This window comes from Gymnogyps californianus, chromosome 2 (genome assembly GCF_018139145.2).
Source record: "Gymnogyps californianus isolate 813 chromosome 2, ASM1813914v2, whole genome shotgun sequence".
Taxonomy (NCBI): Eukaryota; Metazoa; Chordata; class Aves; order Accipitriformes; family Cathartidae; genus Gymnogyps; species Gymnogyps californianus.
The window spans coordinates 25,177,138-25,201,523 of record NC_059472.1 but is presented as its reverse complement, the minus strand read 5'-3'; the positions used below and the strand labels follow the sequence as shown (position 1 = coordinate 25,201,523).

Below are 24,386 nucleotides of genomic sequence, written 5' to 3'. Positions count from 1 at the left end.
AGGGAAGCTCTTAACATGGCTTCCTTTCCTCTCCTCCCCTTGAACTGCTATAAATATCACTTGGAAAGACTCTTTTATTAACTTCTACTGCTCGCCTCTGACTCTTAAAACATTAAATTTGAGTGTAAAGAGGTCAGTCATTTCAGGTGTGTTAGGCCAACTGGAGCATGGGTGCTTTGCACTCCACTCAAAGGTCAGCCTATTTTTAAGTGCCTGATGCCAACAAAACCCTTTTCTCTAAACCAAGTAATTTTTTGAGAGACTTTTGAACCACATTAATCTTAATCCAAACCTATGGTCAAACAAGCAGATGCTGTCTTTCTACAAAATGCTAGCTTTCGTAGAAGTTTGACCAGCTATGCCTTTCAAGTGCTACTTCCAGTAGATAATTAAGTCTTCTAATATTACTCTAACAGATAATGAAATAGTTCTAATTCCATTAGAAAAATTAAGTATTCTAATAATTCCATGAACAGAAGTGTGGAACTTCAGGCCCTATTTGTCTCCTGGAAGAAAATTATAAAGTTCTCAAAAATACATCCAATTATGTATGCTTCAATCATAAGATTTTACTATAGGAGACAAAAGAAAGCTCACATTCTTAATATAATCTCCCTGCACACTTTTAAGGAATATCGGTGATGCAGATATTTTTGCTGTGAAGTTTTGAAATAAGTATTTCACCTAGGGATCTCTGTATCCATCCTACAGATGTAAGCAACTGAACCAAGCAGATGAAGGTTAATAACACAGTGATGAACAAAGCTAAAAGACGGTTTCCATTCTAACTTCTAATCCAGTATTGTATTTATCTGGTCATACCAATTCAAAACTACAGACATGGTTTGCTCCATATTTATGTAATTTTGTTTTTTTCTAAACTGCTCTAGCTTTTGGTGAATAGATTCTTGCATTTGGCAGAGAAGCATGCATAACAAAGAAAAAAGCAAACCTTTGGACTATCACACAAGACTGTGCACTTCTTACAGAGGGCTATATGATAGGCTTTGAATTTTGCATGCAATACCAAAATCTGTCTCAAATTAACACTACCATTAAACTATGGAAGACTAAACTCAAGGGCTTCAGCCAGCAAGGGCTGGTATTTTCTGGATACAACTGAATTCCTTCTGTTTTTAAGCAGAGTCTGAGTTCCATGTGTATCTCTGATGTCATTAAGCCTGATAGTTTAAAATACTTGATACCAATCACTATAAACAAAAGCATGCTTTAGGCCATGAAAAAAAATATACGGGAAGTTAATTATGCTGTTGAAAGCAAATCAGCATACCACTTTTACCCTTTAAAGGGATAAAAAGTCTCAAGAAGCTGAAGTGAGACAGCCATGATGGTTTATATGAAAATAGTCTTTTAAGGATTAACAATGTATATGGTATAAAAAGCTAACACTTCCTGATTTTGTGATTAAGGAATCATCTATATTTTCCATTATTGTAATACGTATGTGCTTAGATGCACAGAATATTACATTCCGCTGTCTCATGATGCCATTGTAACATCAAGCACTGGTCCACTATTGTTGTCTCCAGGGAGAAGCGATGAAAGAAATAAGCCACCCCTTTTTAATTTAACAGAGCAACTAGCACCAACAGCCTTGCGTGTTTCCTACCTAACCCTACAACTGCAGAAAACAGCTGTACTATGAAAAGAGTAAGAATCAAAAAGCTGGAATGAAGACTGCATACCACTAAGCTAATACGTAATGTATATGCTCAAAGGAAAGATCTGAACATTAGCTTGTTAACATTTACAAAGAACTCTTCCAAGTGGATTTTATACTTTGACATGTTTATTTTAGTTGGATGAACAGATTCAATGAACAAGCTGAAACAGTATTCCTCAGCCTCACATTTGCCTCCCTGTAGACTTCTATAACCAAATGTTTAAAAATATCAGAAATATGTGGATATTTGCATGAAGTAGTTCAATAGTTATTTCTTGTTCCATGCTTCTCTTTCAAGTCTTTCACGGATTACTTCTTTTAGGTATGGTTCAAGATAACATTTATCCTGAAAAAGAAGAGAAAATATATTTAAACTTATAGGGAGGTCCAGAAACATCTCAAGTCTTTCCTACAGATTACTTGTCTCTCATTCCTCCTTAGATTTGACTAAAACCCAACCCAACAAGAAAATCAAAAAAAAAGAATGAATTACTTATACTGAAAAGGTAAACTTCATATCTGCCAAGTCTGTAATGACAAGTTCTTTACTGCAGCAACCACTAATTCCTAATGCCTTGCCAACGTTAACAAGCAAAGTGATGCTTCCAGCTATACCTTTAGAAACAATGTTGTTTTGGCAGATAGCCAAACATACAAGATCCATTTTAATTAGTTCAAAGTCCAACTGTAACACTCTGGAGAAACTCATTTTGAGCTTAACTTCTAAACAGCACTGTAAACTTGGATTCGATGGAACACCTTGACCGTTTTTAACGCTTACAAACCAAACTGCTGCATAAGGAACTACACAACCAGTTATTCAATGCAGCAGTTACCTAAATATGACCAATAAGACCACAAGAAACAGCCTCTGCTTATATAGAGAAACATAATACCCTTATACTATCCTACAGTCAAAAGTTTAGTGATAAGATTCCTCTCTGCCTGGTAATTTGGAGAAAGCCGAGATGAACAGTAACACAAAGTCTGTGAATCAATCCACTACAAAAAAAAAAATTTTAGTTACATCTGAAAAGGAAGGTGTAGTTTGTTTTTCAAGTTACAAGACGACACTTATTTTAATGCAAGATTTCCCTTTAAATTATTCTTCTTGGCATCTTCATGAATAAAAGATTTGGTTAGAGATTTTCTATAAAATTAAGAAATTCATCAGAAAAGCAAGAGACCTTTTATAAGAATTTCCAAGTTAGTTACAGTGTATTTCTTTATCCAATAGCTTAGAAGAAATATTTTGTCTGAATACAAACAATGTGCTATGGCTCTGAGCTGTGGTTTAAGCTTTTGTCATCTTGAGAAAAATTTTGTAATTTCCACCGAAAAATAGAGATTTTTAAACAGTTATCAAAAGCTGTGTTTTCCAGAGGTATCCTACGAGATACACACTCATTTACTCATTTTAAAGAGCATGTAAGCGTGTATCTCTTCAGAGACTGAAAATCCCATAGCAGTGCCATTTAAGACCTCCACCTTGGAAACACTCTGTACACATACCTCTTCATACTTCACCCACTGGTCTTTTGGCAGTATCTGATGTTTCAGGCTTAAGTCGAGTGCTCGCTTTATGCGAAATATTCTTTCATTGTAAAGATGTTCTGGAAGTCTCTTCAGTGCCTCTTTTACATCATCGTCTTCATACAATGTATCATCTCGCATTAAGCCTGTACCAAGAAGATTTTAGAATATCACTGAATAAATGTTCTTAAGTAAGATTCAGGATTGACACAAGTGCTTTTACATAACATGGGCAAAACACTTCCAATGCAAAATTATGAAGAAAAACCAAACCAATTCAGGAGAAGAGAACCACTAATTGCTCACAGAGAACAAACGCTAAACACTGGCTTTCACATACTCTATTTACTTGTTTTTACTCCTTTTCTTAAGGAGGAATAGGGAAAATGGGTATTTAATTCAATGTGTTTCACAAGAGTATTAATACACGGAACAATAACTATTCTGGATCTGAGGGGTGGACTTACGCTCATCTAGTTTTATACCTGTATTTAAGATGACTGTCTAGGTAAAGGGTTTAAGAGCTCTGAATCCATTAGTCAGTCAACCACAGACATGACTACTTCAGTACTGAAGAATTATTCTCTGAACTCCATTATGCATAATGACTAGATCTCCATTGACCATATTAAACTATGGAAACCTGAAGCTAGATGTTTGTGCAGTACTTGGTTCCCTCCCACGCTGCCCCAAATCAGAAGTTAAATCAGGGAGAAGTACCCAGTCTTCTCAAAGCCAAGAACACCCCCACACTGTTTGTGGAACAACGGATTCCCGAAATTCAACCAACCCCACTTTAAGTTTCAGTATTAACAACATAGGACAAAATGTTACAAAACGTAACATTCCAAGATTGATGCAGATTACAAGAGTATACCTACTGACTGGTAGTTAAAGGTTTTGATCTCATGTGACTGAACTGGCAGTAGTCTCCCAATAAAACAGAAATTTCTTTTGAGCCACATATTCTTGAATTCAGTTTTGTAATTTATTTCAAAGGCACAGGGAGCATGGCTGCTAGTTTAATCACTAGATTAAATTTGGTGTTTCTCCTCAGTTTTTAGTTGCATTCCCAGAAAAGCAGCAAAAAGTATTAATGCCTTTAAGAATGTCAGCAGATACATATAAAAAGAGTGGCTAAGCACTGCATCTCTGGAGGAAAGACCTAAGCTTATTCCTCTACAGTTGTCTTGCAATTTTTTTCTAGCTTCCCCAGGGCAGGTATGTTAACTTCCTTTAAATTATTTGCTCATATTATGGTCAGCAGTAAATTACAGCCTCTGACTATTCAGATTCTCTTGTCATTCAAGAACAGTTCTGCCATCTAAATAGTTGAAACAAACTTGGTAACAACTCTGAACAAATTGAAGACATTACCATCAAGGCAACCTCCTCTACTCAAGGAAACGCTATTTTTACATGTACTTCACCATTGCGCAGGCCAGAGAGACACCAAGTGAAGTTATGGTGATACAAAGGGCAGAACTAACTAAATCCTTTTTTGCACTTTGGATACTTTGCATAAGTATCGCAGACAGACTGACTGCTATCAGTGGGAACCTCTCCAGCTTCAAGGGCAGCCTTTGGGTTAGAAGATACTGGCCAGTGAAAGTGACTTGGTGGGAAGAGATAAATAATCAAGCTTTCAGGACTGCTTTGTGAAAGTTTTTGCAACTGCTCCAGCTTAACCTTAGCTGTCGTAAGTTATTTCACTGAAAACAAGAGCAAACACAGAAATAACAGAAAAGTCACTGATTCATTACTAGGTAGCAATCATGATGACTGAAGCTATTGCTAACTTTTTCCCCACAATAGTAGTAGCTAATTTTGATCAAAAAGACTCATGCCAAACTGCATACATACCAGTTATGAACCATAACTAGTTTGAGGATTGTTATGTTTGCAGAGTTTTTAAAACTCAATGAAACACTTACCGAGTTTGTTGAATCCAGCTGCGTTATAATACCACTTGCGAATCCTGTCTAACAGGCGACCACCTCCTGCAACTGAATGTGACCATCATCAGTTGCAGAGCAAAATAAAATTCAACATTTACACACTACTATGACAGCACACAAATATTTGCTGGCCTCCTTCCCGTGCAGTAATGCAACACTACATCAAGTTTGAATTTGAACATATATGACTTGGCCTCTCTGCTTTTCAGTATCCCTTAACTGACACTGAACAGGTAGAATGAGTGCTTGTTACGTACAGTAATTTGACCTCTGTTTCACTAAATTTGAATATTAGACTGCTTTAAGACTTGGAACAATACTAACAGTTCATTGTCAAAGACAGCACCAACACTTTTAGGCTCCGTAACTCTTACTTGAGCTAAAAACAATGTTCTACATAAAGCAAAACCATGATGCTTTTCAAATCATTTATCTAAGTTCCACAGCTCTCACTATAGGTTAATGCAATTTCAAGGCCAGCATATTATTATGTTGTTAACCTTCTGCTCTCCTCTCCAGTTACTTAAATACTATTCCAGAGATTCCTTTTTCAAAGAGCTGCCAAAATCAACTGGAAAGTCAACACTGAAACCTCAAAAAAAAAAAAAAAAATCATTGACTTTAAAAAGAAAAAATAAAACACACCACATGTAGAATGTTCATCTTTCCTTAAGTGTGATTTTGGATAGCAAAGGTGTTTTTACATGTAATCAAGTACAATGCAGTACCAAATACTATTAAAGTAACTCAACAATGGGTCTAGAAATCCAGAAACAGCACAATATGGGCAATGCAGCCAGGGCGAGCTATCTTTCATGACTTTAAGTCAGTTCTCTTACTACATCACCCCATAAAACCAGTGCTACGTGTGATACCAGCACACCATTAGCACACTACCTCATCGTGCCTTATTCCTTCGTACTCTAGGACTTGAAAAGGAGAACATTAGACCAACTAAGCCTGGAGTCAGTATCCGGGCAGGACAGCGGTCCCCGAGGCCCCTCCAGAGCAGCCCAAGGGCTCCTCCAGTGCTCCCGAGCACCCTCTGCCCCACTGCTCCCAGAAAACCTCAGTGTCGGAGCCAGGCTCCCTCCGCTGAGGCCCAGACCGAGCGGCCGCCGCTCGGGAGGGACGGCGAGGAAGCTCGCCCGCCAGGGCCGTGCCAGCGGTACACTAGCTGCGGGCGCTGCCCCCGTCAAGGGCACACGGCACACACCGTCCACCGGCTCCCCATCTCCCCGTCACGGCCCGCCTCGCTTCCCGGCACAGGACAGGATAAGCCCAGCGCCGCAAGTGCGACGGGCGCGGCCCCGCACGCCCACCCCGGCCGCCCACCGCCGCCTCACCGGGTGCCCTCGCCGCCATGTTGACCTCCCTGCGGCGCGCTGCCTTGTGGGTAACCCGCAGCTCCCCGGGGGCGGTGACGGGCCCGCCAATGCCGCCTCAGCGCCGGCGCATGCGCCCCGGTGGGGCGGGGGCAAGAAGGAGCCCGGCGGAGGTCCGGGTGCCGCTCGCTCGCGGCTTTATCCAGACGGGTGGCGAATATCCCCAAGGACGGAGGCTGCCCCATCGGTCTCTGCCGTGGCGGCCTGTCCCTGCTTCGGCGTCCCGTTAGGCCGTCTTCTGGCGCGAGAGCTCCGTCGTAACCGCCGCGGGGCACCGGGCTGCTCTGAGGCACCGGCCCCTGGGCAGAAAGAGCGACAAGAGGCCAAGGCGGGCATGGTGAAGCCCATGACTCTTATGATGGCTTTAAATAACGCTTACGGTTGTTGGAGGATCAGTAATTAAGCCAAGATTAATCGACGCTTGCTCAGAACAAGGAACACAACGCGGTCTCCTCACAGTGCGCGTGCACCGCAGCGCCTCTGCAAACTGGCAGCAACTCAAAAATCAAAATATTTTGCCACTGTAGCTGGAGCTGTTGCCTTTGCTAGCGGTGCCCACGTTGTCACCTGCGTGGCCATGGCTGTAGCTCAGAGCCTGGAGAGTGGATGTGAACAAGCACTGGCTTCAGTGTAAGGTAATCCAGCTGTCAATCAAGGCAGCTGGACCGGTGTAACTGGGTGCTGTACAGACTCTCTAGACCAACAACTGCGAACTGAGGGGTAAAGGTGAATATTAGCTAAAAATAAGTTTATGTTTGTAAAGCACAGTAAGCAAAGCACCAAGTCAATCACAGAAAGAAGCAGAAACCTCTGCTCAGGTATCACAGCTGCCAGGTGAGTGGCTCTGTTTTCTGAGTGCAGATCACTGCCTCTCCCTAGCAATTCCTTCAGAAACAGACCACTGCATTTTTAAAGCAATAAATATGTGGAATTATTCTAGAAATACTGCTACAGTAGGCAATTTCAGTCAGAAAAGGATGCAGCTGAATGCGATACGCAAGCAAACAGCACAGCTCAGACTGCACGTCAGCAGATCGCAAAGGGTCTTTGCCATATTGTACCCAGCAAGCCTCAATTAATCAACATGTTCAAAGGCTGCTAGCCCTTATCAAGAACAGCAGTCTACAATAAGTTTGGTAATTCTAGGCCAAACATTTCTTCTAAAGATTTTTTTTTCATCTTAAAGCCAAAAAGTATTTGGCATGATCCTCAAAAAGTTCTTCTATCCTCTCTCCCCTTTCCTTTTAGCACTGCCATAAAAATCTTTTGCTTCCTTTCTTCGTGGTATTTCTGGGAAGCTATTTTGGCATAAGCGCACGCATTTAACATTTCAAAGAAACTGGTTTAGCTCTGGCAGCAGTCATTTTTGCATTTAAAAATATTAAAGGAATTAAAAGCTCAAAGTTTGAGACATTCAAAATATATGCATTCTATAATACAATTTATATTACAATGGTTTGTCACATGGTAATATAGATCGTGATAAGGACAGTGAAATAATCTGCAAAAGCAAAGTCTCTACTTTGGCATTATGAACCCACATACTTTCTATTAACATTAATTTTTCCTACAAACATTAATTTTTACTAGATTATTTGAAGATCATAGTTTGTTATTAGCATTTAATACAGTCAAAATCTAAGTAAGCATATTGAATTAGACTTAGATATTTTTATTTAAAAGGAGGGAATGGGGGAATGTGTTTAGCCATCGCATTTCAGCCACCGCTTTAGATGAAATTTGTTATGCATCTCCACCAAGAACAGTCTACTTAATAGAGGATTTCAAGTGATCTTCCCAGGCCAATGGAGTGGGAAACATGAGAACAAAAGACAAAAGAGAGCATTTCAGATATATATCGCAGACAATGAATGTGGCTTTTTACTGTGTTTCAAGTGAAGATGCCCCAGTAAATCATTTTGCACCCTGCTTGTTCTGACAACACTCCTTTTCTTGGGTGTTGTAATTCAAATTCCAAATTTTTATTTTGGATGAAAGACCAAAGTTGTAATCCAGAGATCACTACTATTCTCATTCTTTAAATGTCTATTTAACCTTACTTTATTTCCCACCTATTAGGGGAATTTAATCTTTTGAATTTTATTCTGCTATCTGCATACAAATTGGTATTTTAAGCTCCAACACTGAGCTTTTAAAACATTGAGGCTTTTTCATTAAATAAGCTTAAATCCAAATGAAAACATCTGGATTTCAGTTTCCTGAACTGTTTTAACTGAAAGAATGGAAACTTCTAAACAATAAACTATCAGACAGTTTGCATTTGGGTTTAGTCAGTTTCTTCACTTTGCCCAAATACACTGTGAAGCATCTGATAATTCCATATTATTGCAATTTGTTTACTGATAGGATTAAGGACTTCTAATACTCACGCAATTCCTAATGTTAGCATTTACTTCAGTTGTTATAACTGAGCAAGATAACTCTGTCTATTAAGTATATACTACAGCCTCTTTTCATGTGGTTACTTGTATACTAAAGCCATGCAAATCTCATTGGGGTGGGGAAAAACTGCTTCCCCCCCTCAACAAGGGGAAAAGTGACTTAAAATAAGCTCCTTCTAGATTTCAGGGACGTGTATAGTTTTTTCTTTCTGTAATTTGCCTAGATTCAGTTTGCTGATTTTCTTTGATATTTCAAACTAAGTTTCACTGCACAGCTTTTAGGATATTAAGTTCAGCAGCCAGCTTTACAAAGAAACACCTCTGTTACATGTTGAAAAATGCCTTTTTGTATGAGGGGCTTCACATATATAACTGTGTACTTTCTACCATATAAGGCAAAGAATAACATTATTAGCTCTTAAGATAAAAGCAGGTAAACACATCACTTCTTCAATAACGCATTAGCTTGTTATTCTAACTTTTGGGAGGGAGGGTGAGGGGAGAAGACAGAGGGCAACACAGGGAATAAGTCACGAGCCAGTTTTTCCATCTCCCAAAACTCTGAAATTATTGAAAGAAAAAAAAAAAAAAGAAGAATCCACTTTAATTTACTTTTCTGTTAGTGTGCTGCATCATTCACTTGAATTAAGTTAACAATTAATTACAAGGATTGCATCAGTAGCAATCAACATATATTCACTCGATCCTTCTGAAATACATTTTTAAGTCACCATAAAGAATATTAGTGAGCCTTTAAATCCTAGAAACGTTTCATAAGCAAAAACTTCTTAAACCAGTAATTAAGAAGTTAAGATACTATAAAGGGGAGTAGTTTTATAAAATATGTTTATTTCATAACTTTATTCTATTCCTTTTTACATGTGTTACTAATTAAAGTGTTTTTAAGAATTTTTCAAAGTCCTGTATAGAAGCTTTGGCAATCTCTGTACAAAACACCTCATCGGGCAAGGATACTAGCTGGTCCAGAGAGATGTAGCTGGGTTGTGCTGGGTCATACTGGGCTCTTCCCAAGAATGTAAGAAACATATGTCTCTCTTTGATTCGTAATAGCTTTGAGTTGAAAACCTAAGAAAGAAAGAAAGGGAAGAATCTTTTAGGTTGTCTAAATTCCAGACTCTGATGAATCAAAAATAAGAGCATTTTTTAGACAAACGGAAGATCTAGGAAGAAAACAAATAATTTGCATCTTTTCTTCTCATTTACATCAAACACCAGGTATGTTACATTTACATATAAATTATCTAAATTCTAAGTAAATGCTTCAATACAATATGCTGATGTACACAGACAAGTGAAATCACAGAGTCACAAAACTCTCAAGCATGTTAGTTTTTTTGTTTATAAATGATAACTATATTACTTTTGTGTAATCACAGCCAAGAAAGTGGAGAGGAGACATTCAGAAGCAGGGAGCAAGAATACCTAAGCATTTTCCCTATACTATCAGAAGCATTTATTTATACAGCCAGATTTAAATGAGCATTGTTATAAGGAAGAAATGAACAAGTGACCACATGGTGCAATACAAACGAGTGAATTGCACAGTGGCAACGGAACAGGTGAGCGGCTGCGCCTCCTGTCGTAACACAGCCAAAAGGCACAACCACTTCTCTTCCGCTGCACAGCAATGCCTACCTTTGAAGATCTTTGTCACAAAAAGAATTCTAGACAGTCAAAGGCGAGAACAATGGTAAGGGAAACATGAAAGAATCAGTGGAACATCCAAAAAGAGAGAGAAGTGGGGAAGACAAGAGATGCTCAGTTAAGTCTTAAAAGCAGAGATCTAACTGCATTTCTGAGCAGTACAACTGAAGAGAGAGACGCTGCTTTAGAGAAGATAATGGCGAAAACATGAATGCTAGAACAATGAAAGCGAGCACAGTTTTTACTAAAAAGGAGAGACTATGCTACTGAAGGAAGGATTTCACGAGGATGCAAACTAATTTGAACTAGGACAGAAAGCAAAACTACTGTTCCTCCTCTGCCTTTCTTGAATTTTAAGGGGGAGTCAGAGGACAGGGGAAAAAACCTTGACCACTGTTCATGGAGCTAGCTGACAGGAAGGATGGTTACAACAGCAGCTGTAACATCAGAGGATTTGACAAAAAAAATCCTGTATGCCTCTTATTTTCAGCATTACTGTCATTCAGGACAGAAGCAAGAACAGATGGAGCCAAGTATGCATTTGTGAATGCACAACTCAATGGCCAGACCATAGACAGACAGAGTTGCGCTAGCCATATCTTGGAACTCACAGTTTTTGAGGATGGAAGGGAAGAACAGGGAAGAGAGAGGGTGACTGCGCCAAGAAGAAGGAACAGAGGAAACTCTCCACTTACCATTCCAAACAAAGGAAAGAGAAATATGAGGTGAACCACCACAAAGCCAACAATAAGACAACTGAGAAGGAAGTGAGCAAGACTTGTGGTCACTTACAGGTCAAGGAGGGCAAAAGTGACACACGGGTTGGAGTTATAGTAAGCATCCTTGTTAAGTAAAGATATATTAAATAGCAAGATAAGTAATCAAAATCCTGGGGAGTAGTTTTATTTCCCCATATAATTTTGGCTTTTTAGCCAGTTAGATTAGACAGTTAGATTCCCTACTAGACTTGCTTTAGGAACAAAATCATTGCAGTTGAGAAGTTGTAATTTGTGCTTTCTTTTTTTCCTTGTAAGAAGCTAGCATGACTGCATGTCAGCATTGGATGAAGTGACTAATGCTTTCAACTTTTAATTTGTGAGGAAATAACATTAATGAGGAGATAGAAAAAAAATGAAAATAGTCATCAAGAAACTAATCTATTTTTCACTCCTGTGATTTTTTGCTATTGCCGCAGCAATAGGAAGATCAATGAGAATCTGGACAGAACTTCTCTTACCTTTAAGCTACATTTTCAGATCCTAGAATCTGTAAAATGTATTTTTTTTAACTAGACAAATCTGTCAGAAATGTCTTTATATACGTTATCTAATGAACAGATCTTCTGCATGATGTGTCTTCCCTTGTGTCTCTTAGCTAGGTAAGATTTCAAGACAAGGAATCCCTAAGCAGGTAGTAATCTCTCTTGCATGAATCCAGAAGAGATGAGCATTACTACTTCTGTTGAAAACTTAAAAATTCACAAGACTGGGGGTGGTGGGGGTAGTGGTGTCACATGTGCCAGGAGGAGAAGAAGGGCACTTCCACACTGGAATCCTCAATGGTTGCTGAATTTCTAATAAAAGTTATCCCAATTAGAGTAAAAGCCACAGACAAGTTGAAGAATTCATGCGTGTCCTGCATACAGTGAGGCTCCACCTTCAGCACCAAACTAGTGAAGCAGCTGTGCAAAGAGCACCTATAATTTATTCCCAGATTAACAGCTCACCTGAGGAAAGCGAGTAAGCATGTGGTGGGGAATGCCCATTATGTTGTGTAAGTAGTCAAATGTCTGTTTGAGTCTCTTTTTACTTGCAGTTAAAATCTTGGGGGTTTTAAACACGATCTGTTGAATTTCATTACGTTGAAAACCAAGTTCAATCTGACAAACCTGAAAAAGAGCACAATTTTATCTTCAAAGTCAGCTACAGCAAACTTAGCTTATTTTAATGTGCCACTGAAATAAACTAATGCAAAATTCTTCTACCCTTTGTCACACAGCAACAAGAATGCAACCCACAGTAGTATCTGCCACTCCAGTTCTCAAGTCAGACAGTGCAAATTATTTATCATTCTGGATTAAGGTGTAATTTTTTTTATAGAGTATCCCTGAACTAAAGATGACTTCTGTGAATGCTATGTATTTTTCAGCTTGTCTGAGATATGAACAAAAAAGCTGTGTCTCAGTATGCATGGCAGTTACATGCATAAAAATTCTCCCCTGAGAGTCTTTTATCAGTTTCAATACCAAGCTGCCAAAAGAGACTGACTTTCTAGTTGTGGAGCTGTTGAGCTCTGTAAGACACAGTAATCAAATAGCTAGTGGCTACTTTTGTTAATGGATATTTCTTTTGTTAATGTATCCAAGTTATATTTTTATATTACGGAGTATAATTTCAGTCCTGTAGTCTTCAAATGAAGTCTGTTGAACCTGAAAGAGATGTGTAGAATATGCAGTGTATTCTATTTATTTTACAGTTGGTTAATGTCTAAAGACAGACGTCTTTTTCAGAGACTGCCTTGACTTCAATTATGGTTTCCCAAAAGGAAAAAACAAAACACATTTTTTCAATAAAATCATGAGCACTCCTCCCAAAGTACAGAATGGCAAGCAGTTCATTGAGTTGTTGAGAAAGGAATTCAGCATACAAGAGTGTCTGGTAACTCAGCCATTTCTTCTATCCTCCAGTGACATTTACAAGCAGCTTGTTTTCAGTCATGAAGTGGGTGTGCTTGCCAGTCAACCAGACTTTCAAATCCAACTCAGGTACTTCTTCAGTTGGCAAAAAGGTGGTGCTTTTTGTTTTTCCAGTTTGATGTGCCAAGACTGCAGCTCTTTTCCAAAACTGCCTGGCAAATACAAAGGGAAGGGCTTAGAATCTGGGTTTTGAAGCTACCTTAGGACTTCCAGATCCTTACAGGGAATTGTTTCTAGAGGTGACTATAATCAGGTCTTTCAATTCCTGGTTCTTCCTTATCTGCTTTATAAATATTTGTGTATCACAAGAAATACTAATCAACTAAGACAGCATTCAAGTATGAAGAGATGTGTTTGCACTTTTGTGGTGTCTTCTATGGATCTGAGTTGGCAGGGGTAACTTACTGCATTAAGATACACAACTGAGAGTAAGACTCGATGTTAAATCAGTGGAGATGTATAGCTGGCCCCACTGTAGAGGTAATTGTGGGAAGAATCTTGAGCTTTTCTTTTCTACTCTGTGAAACGGAACAGCTCTCTCTTGACATGAACGGTGACCTCAAGTGTAAGTTGCTTTGACTGCACTCAGTTTGATAGCAAACATATTTAATATTCAGTAACTCTCTACACCACATATGCTAATATCCGTACTGCGTAAGCCCTAGCAATATTCAACATACTCTGTATGATTCCCACAACAGGCAGTGGTAATGCAAGCTCTCCCAGTTTTGCCCTACCAGTGAATCTCTAATTGTGCTTGATGAAACCTTCCGAGGATGGAATAAGCCGTCCTTCAGCTCATTTAGTCCATGATTAGTATCTTCTGACAACCAGCATCACGTGCAGCAGTTGTTTCTAAATAACAGCCCACTCAGAATGAGGGATACCACCAGATCACTTCTGAACTGCTGGTATATGGTTTCACTTTCTGAGTACTGCCTGCCCACCAGCAGCTGAGGACATACAGATCTGAACCCAGATTCTGAATCAGAGACATCCAACCTCCCGAAAGGCTGGAGCTTCTAAGTATCAATAGATTCTAATAGTGAGGACCTAAAAATCCTTCCTCTCTCTCTAGAACATGTTAAAAATAAGGATGCTACACTATACACTTTTTGGTAGAGAGACAAGACAGTCACATAGAACTGAGGACTTAAAAACATACTCATTATAACATACTGAATTCCTAGCCTTTGGAAACAATGTTCATTAAAAAGAAAGCACTATTAATTGGAACAGTCTGCTACTTTCCAGTCTCCTCCCTTACCACACACACATTTCAGACTGCAAGATTCCCAGTGTTTAATAGTTTCAGAGCAGTGAGTCTGTCTGAAAATTATATATTTTAATTCAGAGTTATACGTTATAGGATAATGGGATTTCTCAAATTGTTACACTACATCATGCTGTTTGGCCTACGTGGCTTTACAACACAATAATTAAACCAATACATAGTTACATTTTCAAAAGGGAAAGGAGTCCCTGTGGGTTTGAAGTTATTTACCCAACAGTTGTTAATAACGACCATCTGTTATCAGACAATAGGTGTCAAATGCACATTTTGGCAGACTAGCTACCTGCCAAGAAGAAAATAATCAACTGCACATTTCTTGCTCCTAAATCCTCATGGACAATCCAAGTTAGCAAAAAAACATAACAATTAAGGGAAAGGAAAAAAAAAAAAAAAAAAGGAGGGAGCAGGCCCTATTTTTCACTTTTTGTAAAGAAACGGGTAACAATTTGTGCCATCAGATAGCAACTTTTGGCAGGAAGGGACCCAGATGAAGTTTCTAACCTACATCAGAGTAGAAGACAGAATAAGGTACTGCTCCACATATGCTGTAAGCTTGCAAGCTATAGAGAAAAAGAAATTGTTTAACAAAATCCTCAGTTATTTTATATCTCCACTACAATTATTTCATTAAATTCTTTCTGTGCAGGACTCCCCTCCAGGAATTTTATCTTCTGACAACTCTTAAACTACGTGGATACACCATACACTTTTAATATGTACTAATAAGCTCACCTGAAGATTTTCTTTTACAGGCTCTAATTTGCCAGTTAGTAGCCTTGGAAGACGAATTACCAGATCCTTTGTCTACAATTAGGGAAAACACACAAAGGAAAGATTATTACTGAAAGCTTGTTTGTGAATCCATCTGTGAAAGAAAGGTAGAGATCTCATATAAACTTTTTTTTCCCCCCAGTTGGAAGAGGGATGCACTTTCACTTGCATTTCATTTTATCTCTACCCCAAAGATGAGTTTGCATGAAGCAGCACTATATTAAGATGCAAAAAGTTACTCAAATATGTTCATTTGGAAAACAAAAAATAACATAGCTGTTGTAAAACAGACAGGAAGAGGGAGTAAAAGCATACCACAAAAGTAGAAACCATGCTCAAGTGCCCAATCTCTCTCAGTGCTCAAGTTGTTTCTTCCCACCTTTTTAAAAAAAGTAAACAAAACACTACCTGATAGAGGCTATAAAAGGATTTTTCAGCTGCAGTGGAATTTGTCTACCTCAGGATCTGGTTAGACCATAGTATTATGGCAATACAAGAAATTACTCCACATCCCCTAAACCATGTGATTACTTGTAATCTACCCTGAGTAGAAGGCAGTGACTAAACCCTTTTCTACAGAGATCTCTTACTTCAAGCATGGAAAGGCCAGCAACAGGCACTGTGACAGCTATGACTGTTCAGCTAATAGAAGCCAATAGAAGAACACCAGATTCCACTTGGAACTTGACATTTATTGCAATCCCCAGCTACTGCAGGAAACAACTAACACCGCCCACTTATTCCAGGGAAGTCCAGCTACCACCTTGTCTGAAGATCCGGAAGCATGGTGCTAAATACCTGCTCAGCATGTAATGTGGTAAGCATTCACGAGCAAACCCAGGGGTTACTCTTGGTCAGCTGAGCGTATGATTTGGCATTTAGTTTGATATGATATTTGCAGATTAGACTATTTTTCACTGATGAGTTAAGTATGTTACAGTATCTTGAAGAGATGAAGAGAGCCAATTAATTTTCTAGAAGTTCAAAAAGCTGCTTGCTGTTTCAGCAATGGATTCAGTCCTCTGACCCACCTCAGATAATAAAACTGGATAAACACATGCTTGTTTGACAATAACCTGCAGCAGATCATCTTCAAGATCTGTACTTCAGGACCTTTGAATGTTAGATGTCCACATTACTTCTATAGACAGTTAAAATCACGTTATCCTCCTGTAACCCTCTGTGTTACCATCGGTAATGTCACTAATGTTTGTGGATAACCTCCAAACACTTGAAGTATTCAGGTTCCAGGCCTTACAGTTGTCACTAACAAAGTACCTAAAGACTTCAGTGTATAGTCTTTACCTTTTTTACACTGAGACCAAGTTCATTTTTGAAGAAACCCAGTCTGTTATCCAGTCTTTCCACTGAAAACAACAGCAAATATGGAGCTCTTGAGACCATCTGAGCAATTTCTGCCTTACCAAATTTTTTTGATTTTAGGTAAGCCACTCTAGAAAGAGAACAAAAACAAAATAAAATCCAGTGATGAAAATTTTATTGCCTCCATTTATTCAGTACTTGCTTAAATTCCTCAGTGATATCTTATAAACGGACAGATGTTCTAGCATTAACATGCAACCCTGCCAAAAATAATTAGGGGGAAATCTGCAGTTATCATAAAAGCAAAATACCATCCCTTCCAATTAATTAGAAGTAAAATAAACCTCAGAGCAGAATGTCAATACTGAAGACAGATTTTAATTCCTTCCAGCTGTACTTAAGCAGATAACTATGTTAACCTACGTTTAACTACCAGCCTGTCTCCTAGATTGCAAACACATTAATAGATCATCATAGGGTATGGACAAGAAGATATATACAGCCTTTTGCTATTTTAATGAATTCCATTTCTACTGCTGAAAGAACAGAGTACTATACCTCATACATCCCTGTTTTGCCAATAGCACGGGAGTAGAAATATCATACAAGAATGCTATCTGTAGAGACATTGTCCAAAAAAGACATTTCTAAATCAGCTGAAGTTACTTTTGTTACAATAGGTCCCTACTTTCAGTCACTTGTCCAAGGATTTAGTTACAAAACATCTGGTTGTCAGAAAGGAGAAGGAGCTGACTAAAGTTTTTATGTTTAACAGAGCTTGCTTTCTTTCTTTCCAACTCAAAACTTTTTCCAAACTTTGTTGAATTCAGTGAAAGTGAAATCCTATTTCAAGTACTACTTGCAGTAGATTATTACCATAGCTCCCAGAAAAAGGAATGGGGGGGAAATACAGCACACAAAATAAAAAGAGACATGATTAACCCACGCGCCACCATTTACAAAAAAACTAAACTACAATTTGAAGAGGTTTCCTTTGGTTATAGATAAGCATATACAGAAGTATTTCCTGTCAGATGAACTTAGAGCATACAAGAACTGATTTTATCTGGCAGTAATTAAGATACTAAATAGATTGCAGAACATTATGCAGAAGCAGATATTCAGCAAAAGACGGGGTGTGTGTTAAATCGTGTCTTGTAGAGAGAAAAAAATAAAAATATGTTCCAGTCACTACAACCTCCCTCTCTTTCCACAAACCCTCAAAGAAGAAGTCATCACAATCCAAAAACCTCTAGACAGAAGATCTAAGAACAAGCTCTAGAGGACCAATTCCTAACTGAGCAGGCACCCCAACACAGAAGGTAGCAGCCTAGGCTCCAGACAATACCGATGGAACTGGCTGCAGGAGCCTCAGAGACAAGGAGAGGTTCGGAGAGGGAGAAATGCAGAACACAACAATAAACAATTGGCCCTTCAAAAGTTATCCCATTATGTTTTGAAAGCTGCTGCTTGGCTACACTATACTTCTTCCATTCAATTTTTCAAGGGCACAACTGCCAAGCATCCTAGAAACATAGCTCAATGAGCAGACTAAAAATAAAACCTTTTAGTTGTCCTGACTCCCCTCCACTTGTTTTCCGTTAACAAGTCATTAAGATTCACACCTGAAGCATTTCTTCGCATCCTGGAAAGGCAAAAAGCTTAAAAGAGGGATGCAAGATTGTAATAACCTGACTCTAGAAACTGGTATATTAAAGAAGCACAATCATCCAACCTGACCAAAGTCTGAGATAAATTTGTGAGTGTTGGCACCAAGGTTAGCCCTCGTTCTACTACAGGGGTCAGCAGTTCTATGTAGCATGTTAACAGTTTTAAGTCATCATTAACAATACCATAAAACAAAGCATCTGGTGCAGCTGCAGTACAGACACTGATTTGCAACTGTCAGAATTGTTATGAATTATGGAATGTTTTGACTTTTACAGTGTTTATCTGAAGTCAAATGCCAAATCTATTGAAATTTGTGTTTTGTTTCTTGGCAACGTGGAATCCATAGCAATAAAACATTCCAGAGTGATGTAACCAATACCATGTCCATCTGCACGAAAGTGTTTATGCAAAGGTGATACTCAGCTTTCAAAAGACAGCTATCTGAGACACATTCACTTCACAGCCTGCCATACACCCTCGGCAGCACACTTACTTTAAAGCTTTGCAGGAAAGCGTTCACCAGTGCCAGAGATAAACTTACTGAAAAATCAAGCTGCAGAAAATGAAGAAGAAATTGGATTGCCCTGTTCAGCCCCTACTTCACTAACCAGGCAGTGCCACAGGACAGTCACTGAAAAGCAAATCTGACACAGGAGAGTTAGAATGTTTATCATAGCAAAAAATACTCTCTTCAGAAGAGTATAAGCAACTCTGACATCTAGACTCAAAACCACTGCTGAAAAATGACACAGGTTCTTTTTGGATATTGTTTCTGAAAGGCCACTTACTGAACAGGAGGAGGGATGAACAGGAGGAGGGAGGAACAGAGGAGAAAGAAGAAAAGTCAGGTCTATATTAGACATGAGTCTACTAATGTGCCTGTTTCCAAAAAGCCGTATTTTCAGATTTCTGTCTTGGACAGCTACTACATGCAAGAGCCAAGCAGACAGACTTTCTTTTCTGGAATTTTTAAATACCAAGATGTTTTGAGTTCATTACAAAGTGCGCACACACACACACAAAAGTTGTTCTGTGAAAGAACTGTTGAATTAATGCAAGCCTGTCTGGAGTAATATTAAGAATAAAAGTCCATTTTATGGGCTAAGGAACAGTGTACGGCCATACAAGTGTGAACCCACAAAAAAATTAGTTCATTGTAGTCTTGTGCTCAGTTTGAGCTGGACAACGGGAAAAAAAAATGTCACCAAAACCTTCTGCTGCTATTAGATGTAAACACAGAAGAGATCTGGTCTGCTTCTTTTACTGCAGAATTCACAAGGTATGGGTAGACATATCATCTAGAAAAGCGGTTTCAAAGCATGACTGAAGAGGTTAAGATTGTTCTACAAGTTTAGGTAAAGCCTCAGGGACTAACATTTTGGAATCTAAGCTGACACAGGTAAAGCAAGTGGCCTAGGATGGCAAGCTCATTCCTCTGCGGCAGAGAGACAGGGATGAGCAGTAAAATTTGTTAATGGTCAGTTTTCAGGTGGATCAGGGTGTTGACTTGACTTATGATACCACCACATGTTAATGCTGACTGATGGGAAGGCACAGGAACATGGAGCCAGGGATCGAGTGAGAAAGCAAGGAGCAGCAACACAGGTTCAGACAAGGTTAAGCCAACTGGGAAACCAGATCTTCAAGCCAAGGGGCTTAACACCCTGCTGCTATTTGAGAGGCTTACCTGGTTTCTAAAACTTCCAGATCTTCAGCAAGGATGTATGGATTTTTGGTCAAGAATGGTCCCAGCTGATTGTCTTCTACACCCACATCCTTAAGAAACAAAAGTATTTTTCTTATATCTTTTTCAAAGTCCAAGGTCAGTAAGAGTTGACCTGCCTTTTGACGTTTCTCCACTTGGGATAAGTCAACTCCTACAACAAACAAAATTAGAAATTGTTTTAATTAAACACAGACTCTACTTCCTATAAATGTTTCACGAAGGCATGTTGAAATTTATAGGACTACTCCTTTTTTGCACTGATTTAGCGTACTTTAATTGCTCAACACAGCAAGGTCACAACACCTTGTATATTGTGGAAAGATTCCAGCTAAAACAAGCAGTCATTTTAGACGCTTTTGCTGAGTTTATTTTTTTGAAGAAAGACATTGCAGTGAATCCTGCCTGTGAGGAATCAAGTACACTAGCACACGCCACATGTAGAGACCTACTCTTACTGCACAGAAGCATGTGTGCAAGGAATTCCCAACTCCATTATACTGGGGTAAGGTGACAATTTTGCAGTGAGTGCCTTTGGATATTGGCTCACACATAGCAATTTGTTACTACACGGGGCCAGATCTCCCCCTCTCAATATTTATTTCTCCAACCTCCTTCTAGTGTTCCTTGCACTTTTGGGAAACAAGGAGGTGGCCAGCAACCTTGAACTCAGCTATCCCTGCACAGTCCAAGTGCTTTTTGATAAGAAGTAAGGGTCTCTTCCACCCCTTCCTTCTTGCCTCTCCAGTTTACTGTGCCCCACTTCTAAGGTTCTGCACAGCAACTGCTCTCCTTCCTTCCTTCTAAGGACAGAGCGCTGCAATTTCTTTTGCAGCAAATTAAAGCAACCCTAACCAGCCCAAAAGAAGAAAGACCAATCAAGCTACACAAAGTGCTCCCCACCTCCGGAAGGCGTGGGAGATGCTGCCTTTTAGCATCCACAGCACTAAGGGACTAAAACTAGCCAGCTTTGTCTTCAAGTAATATGGCATTGCTAGTGAGTCATGCAGTCCCTGTCTTTTTCCATTTACCCTGGACAACATTCTGCTGCTTTTAGCCATTGGTCACTGTTCCTATTTTCAAGTTTACAAGGCAACCAGTAAGATCAAAACACAAATTACAGAATCTCCAAAGCTCCAGACATAGGCAAACCACATAAACAAAATCACACATACCTAGGTGGACAAGTTTCGCCAGGGTTTCTGAGTGATCAACATAATCTCGGAGCGTGGAAGACTGAAGGGGAAGAAGCGGTTCTGCAATGATCTGTACAGCTTCTTCCTCAGAAATCTCCTCCAAAGCAGATGAAGGTGGGATGTCATCCCAGTCTAAGAAACAAATATAGAAGACCCAAATGCATTTTGTGAAAGACAAAGCTGCTCCCACCAAATGCTATACAGATCTCTTAAAAATCCATTTCAAAATGCAAGAACACTGTGCATGAGACGAACAGCCAATCTATTATTATTTGAAAACATATGAAAATATAGACTCTACTCCCAGTTTTTGTCTCTGTTCCATCTCCTTGTCACTGCCCATCAAACTCTTGCTCATGTGGCCAAATCTGAGCATAGTACCCAGCAAGCCTGCCTTCAGTCTGCTGCCTTGATCACTGCAGACAACAGATCACATCACCTTCTTGAAAAAGAATCTTCTTTCATGTCTTCACAAATGCATTCTTGCCTGATCATATCTAGATCAAAGGCTACTGCAAAGATTATTTTTCATAACCTGACAAGCCCACTACTTTGTGCCTCTTCTGAATCTGATGCCTGAACTGCAGTTGTTTTAACTTTCAAGGTATTTCACAGCCAACTCCAACCAAGCTATCAAGTCTTATCCATTACAGAATGGCTGCTGACTGCCGCCGCCTCTAACAGCTAAAGAAATCAAGCTCCATTTCCTACTCACGAAGATTTCCAAGTGAACATCATTATGCTTGTTTCCCCTTAAGTGTTCCAAGTCACACAGCTCAGTGTCTTTCTAAAAAATATTTCTCTAAACTGATCTATTTTTCCATTGACAGGAGCTCACAGCAGCTAGATCAAGATTACTGCTTGCAGGCTGGCTGCTAGCATCCACCTCAGTTATCAAACTGATTACTGATCCACAGCCCTAATTATAAACTCTTCAGGATGGGGGTTTTCTGTGCCCTGTACCTTCACACAATGACTTCCTAGAGACTAGGGTAACACTCTTTCGTATCAAGAAAACAAAGCCACACCAGAACTACCAAGACAGGTTCCAAAGTAAGTAAGATGATCCTAATGTTTCAGGAAGAGTTACACAGACTAGCTCAATAGCTGTTGAAGGTCTTGCCACTTGTTTTTCTCAAAGCCTCAGAAACAAAAGCACAGTAAAACATTTTTAGCAACATTTACACCTTAAACAGTAATAAGAACTCTCTAGGAATCTATATGGATATCAAGAAATTTCTTTCAACTTGTTGAGGACCGAACCAATATACATCAAGGTTCATTCCGGAAGCATAGATGCCCCTTTTTTGCCACTTTAAGTTCTTTAGACCTCCTATCAGGAAACATACCTCAAGTTACAAAAAAAAAAAAAAAAAAAAAAAGGTAGCAATTATGTTTATTCCATTATATACACTGCCAACTGGGCAAAATGCTCCACACACACATACACAACAGTAAGTCTGCTGGCAGATAAAAATCTGGCACGTAGATAAACTGCACCGCAGGTGCAGACACATACGAGCTGGCTGACCTGTCAGTTCTGGTGCAGCACTGTTTCCTGAACCAGCTGCACAAACACACAGATCTCAGTTGCAGCTCTGAGCCACCCCAAAAATAAGCTCTGTAGGATCCAAATTGGCTGGGCTCAAAGCACAATCTCTACATACAAGACTGCTTAGTAATCCAGAGCAAGTTTCCTCAGCATACTAGAATTATTTTCAGAGGGTGGTATTTTATTTATCCTCACTTAGATATAAAAGTAGAGAAAAGTGAGGCAATTTCCTCAGGGCAACACCACCAAGGCGACCTTGTATCTATCTCCTTTCCTCAGGAGACGAGCATTTCTCCAGTTGGAGGAGCATTTCTCATCAGGGCAGTGCTTAAGTGCTTCACGCTCTGCTGCCTCCTGTTGTTCACCCCGATCATTCAAACGGCTTTCTGCGAGCTGCTTCACGAGTGGCCTCCCCCACCCTTGCTCAAAAAAACCCCCAAACAATCAAAAACAACAAACAAAACCCTTTATTTTGTACCAGCGCAACTATGAGGGAAAGGCAAATGCTCAGCTGCTGCAGGTAGAGTTATGAAAAGAAAAGCCCTTCAAACAGCAGCTCCAAACCGACATTTCTACCCAAAACATTGTATCTTTATCTCGGCTTAAAGGTATTCTTTGCACGCTAGAGTGACCACAGGAATTCTGCATTAACTACGGGGCTAAAACCAAGTGAAAGTCAGGAAGTTCAGATAAATATTTTAGATAAACAGGCCAAAAAAGGAGAACCAAGGGTAACACTGAAAGCATGATTTGGAGGTTTGGGAGAAACTATATCCCTAAGGCCTCTTACCTTCATACAGTATTTTTGCATTCAGGTCAGGTAATGTTTCTGCTTTTGCTTGTTCCTGTTTTACTGGTGAAGGCAAGTTACTTTCGGGAGAAGAAAAGGATCCTTCCTTAGCGCTGCCAGGTGGAGAACAGCTTCCTACAGTTACATGCCTGTATGCCTGCAATCTCCACGGAAGAACGTCATTTCTAGAGGGCAGCAGAGCCAGAGGGGCGAACCCACGACATCCCTGTGCGGGGCTGCTGCGGCCACTCAGCCTCCGAGGAAATTCAGCAGCACGGGCCGTTTGCAGCAGGCAACACCAGCGGGAGACCTGCCGAGCCCACAAAGCCATCTTCCAGCTCAGCGCAGCATCCTGCTGGGAGAGAAAGGGCTGAGGAGTAACACAGGCGGTGCCTCACCTCGCCCGCAGGGCTGGGAGCGTGAGCGTTAATTCCCTGAGCATTAAGCAGAAATTACTCGCTACAAAGCATGAAGTACCTGCTTTGAGGCTTTAAACGCGTGGCAAACGAAAGGAGGCATAACTGAGGAGAGGAGCCAGCTCTGAACGCCACAGCTCGCTGCCCTGTACGTCAGCCGTTCCTTTGGGAGCACGGGGAAGGCCCAGCCGGGACCTACACCCTCCCCGAGGGTCGGCGCCCTCGGCGCAGAGCCGTCACCTCACACCCCGCCACAGGGCGGGGGGAAGCCGGGCCGCGCCGCGCTCGCCGCCCCTTGCAGGCCTCCCCAGGCCGGCAGCCTCTGCGT

General features: G+C 40.0%; 2 protein-coding genes across 4 annotated transcripts; both read right to left on the bottom strand.

Moving 5' to 3' along the window:
• Window positions 1–1,794: 1,794 nt before the first annotated feature.
• Window positions 1,795–7,139, bottom strand: LOC127029863 (cytochrome b-c1 complex subunit 7). The gene is made up of 5 exons (XM_050915651.1): window positions 7,128–7,139; window positions 6,522–6,582; window positions 5,152–5,223; window positions 3,197–3,363; window positions 1,795–2,030 (listed from the first exon to the last, which is right to left on the bottom strand). The coding sequence occupies exons 1-5, from the start codon at window positions 7,137–7,139 to the stop codon at window positions 1,953–1,955; spliced, it is 390 nt and encodes a 129-aa protein (XP_050771608.1). The 3' UTR covers window positions 1,795–1,952.
• A 2,446-nt stretch (window positions 7,140–9,585) lies between these two features.
• Window positions 9,586–24,266, bottom strand: MTERF3 (mitochondrial transcription termination factor 3). Of its 3 annotated transcripts, none has more exons than XM_050891834.1 (8): window positions 24,120–24,266; window positions 23,643–23,997; window positions 21,280–21,432; window positions 20,069–20,258; window positions 16,693–16,840; window positions 15,349–15,420; window positions 12,354–12,515; window positions 9,586–10,048 (listed from the first exon to the last, which is right to left on the bottom strand). In XM_050891834.1, exons 1-8 carry the CDS (start codon window positions 24,159–24,161, stop codon window positions 9,854–9,856), a joined length of 1,317 nt encoding a protein of 438 aa, XP_050747791.1. In that variant the 5' UTR covers window positions 24,162–24,266; the 3' UTR covers window positions 9,586–9,853. The 3 variants fall into 3 exon arrangements, with proteins under 3 accessions (XP_050747791.1, XP_050747792.1, XP_050747793.1); XM_050891835.1 differs by having other exon boundaries at window positions 23,643–23,994; XM_050891836.1 differs by lacking the exon at window positions 15,349–15,420.
• Window positions 24,267–24,386: the final 120 nt, after the last annotated feature.

Bases quoted from the DNA above. Each gene is read 5' to 3' on its own strand.
- LOC127029863 (XM_050915651.1), bottom strand. The intron at 3,364-5,151 runs GTAAGTGTTTCA...TTCTTGGTACAG, and splicing joins AGCTGGATTCAACAAACTCG to GCTTAATGCGAGATGATACA. The intron at 2,031-3,196 runs GTATGTGTACAG...CTTCTTTTTCAG, and splicing joins AGTGGGTGAAGTATGAAGAG to GATAAATGTTATCTTGAACC.
- MTERF3 (XM_050891834.1), bottom strand. From the start codon at position 24,161: ATGCCTCCTTTCGTTTGCCACGCGTTTAAAGCCTCAAAGCAG. The intron at 16,841-20,068 runs GTAAGCCTCTCA...TTCTCTTTCTAG, and splicing joins CTGGAAGTTTTAGAAACCAG to AGTGGCTTACCTAAAATCAA. The intron at 12,516-15,348 runs GTGAGCTTATTA...GCTCTTTTTCAG, and splicing joins CTGTAAAAGAAAATCTTCAG to GTTTGTCAGATTGAACTTGG.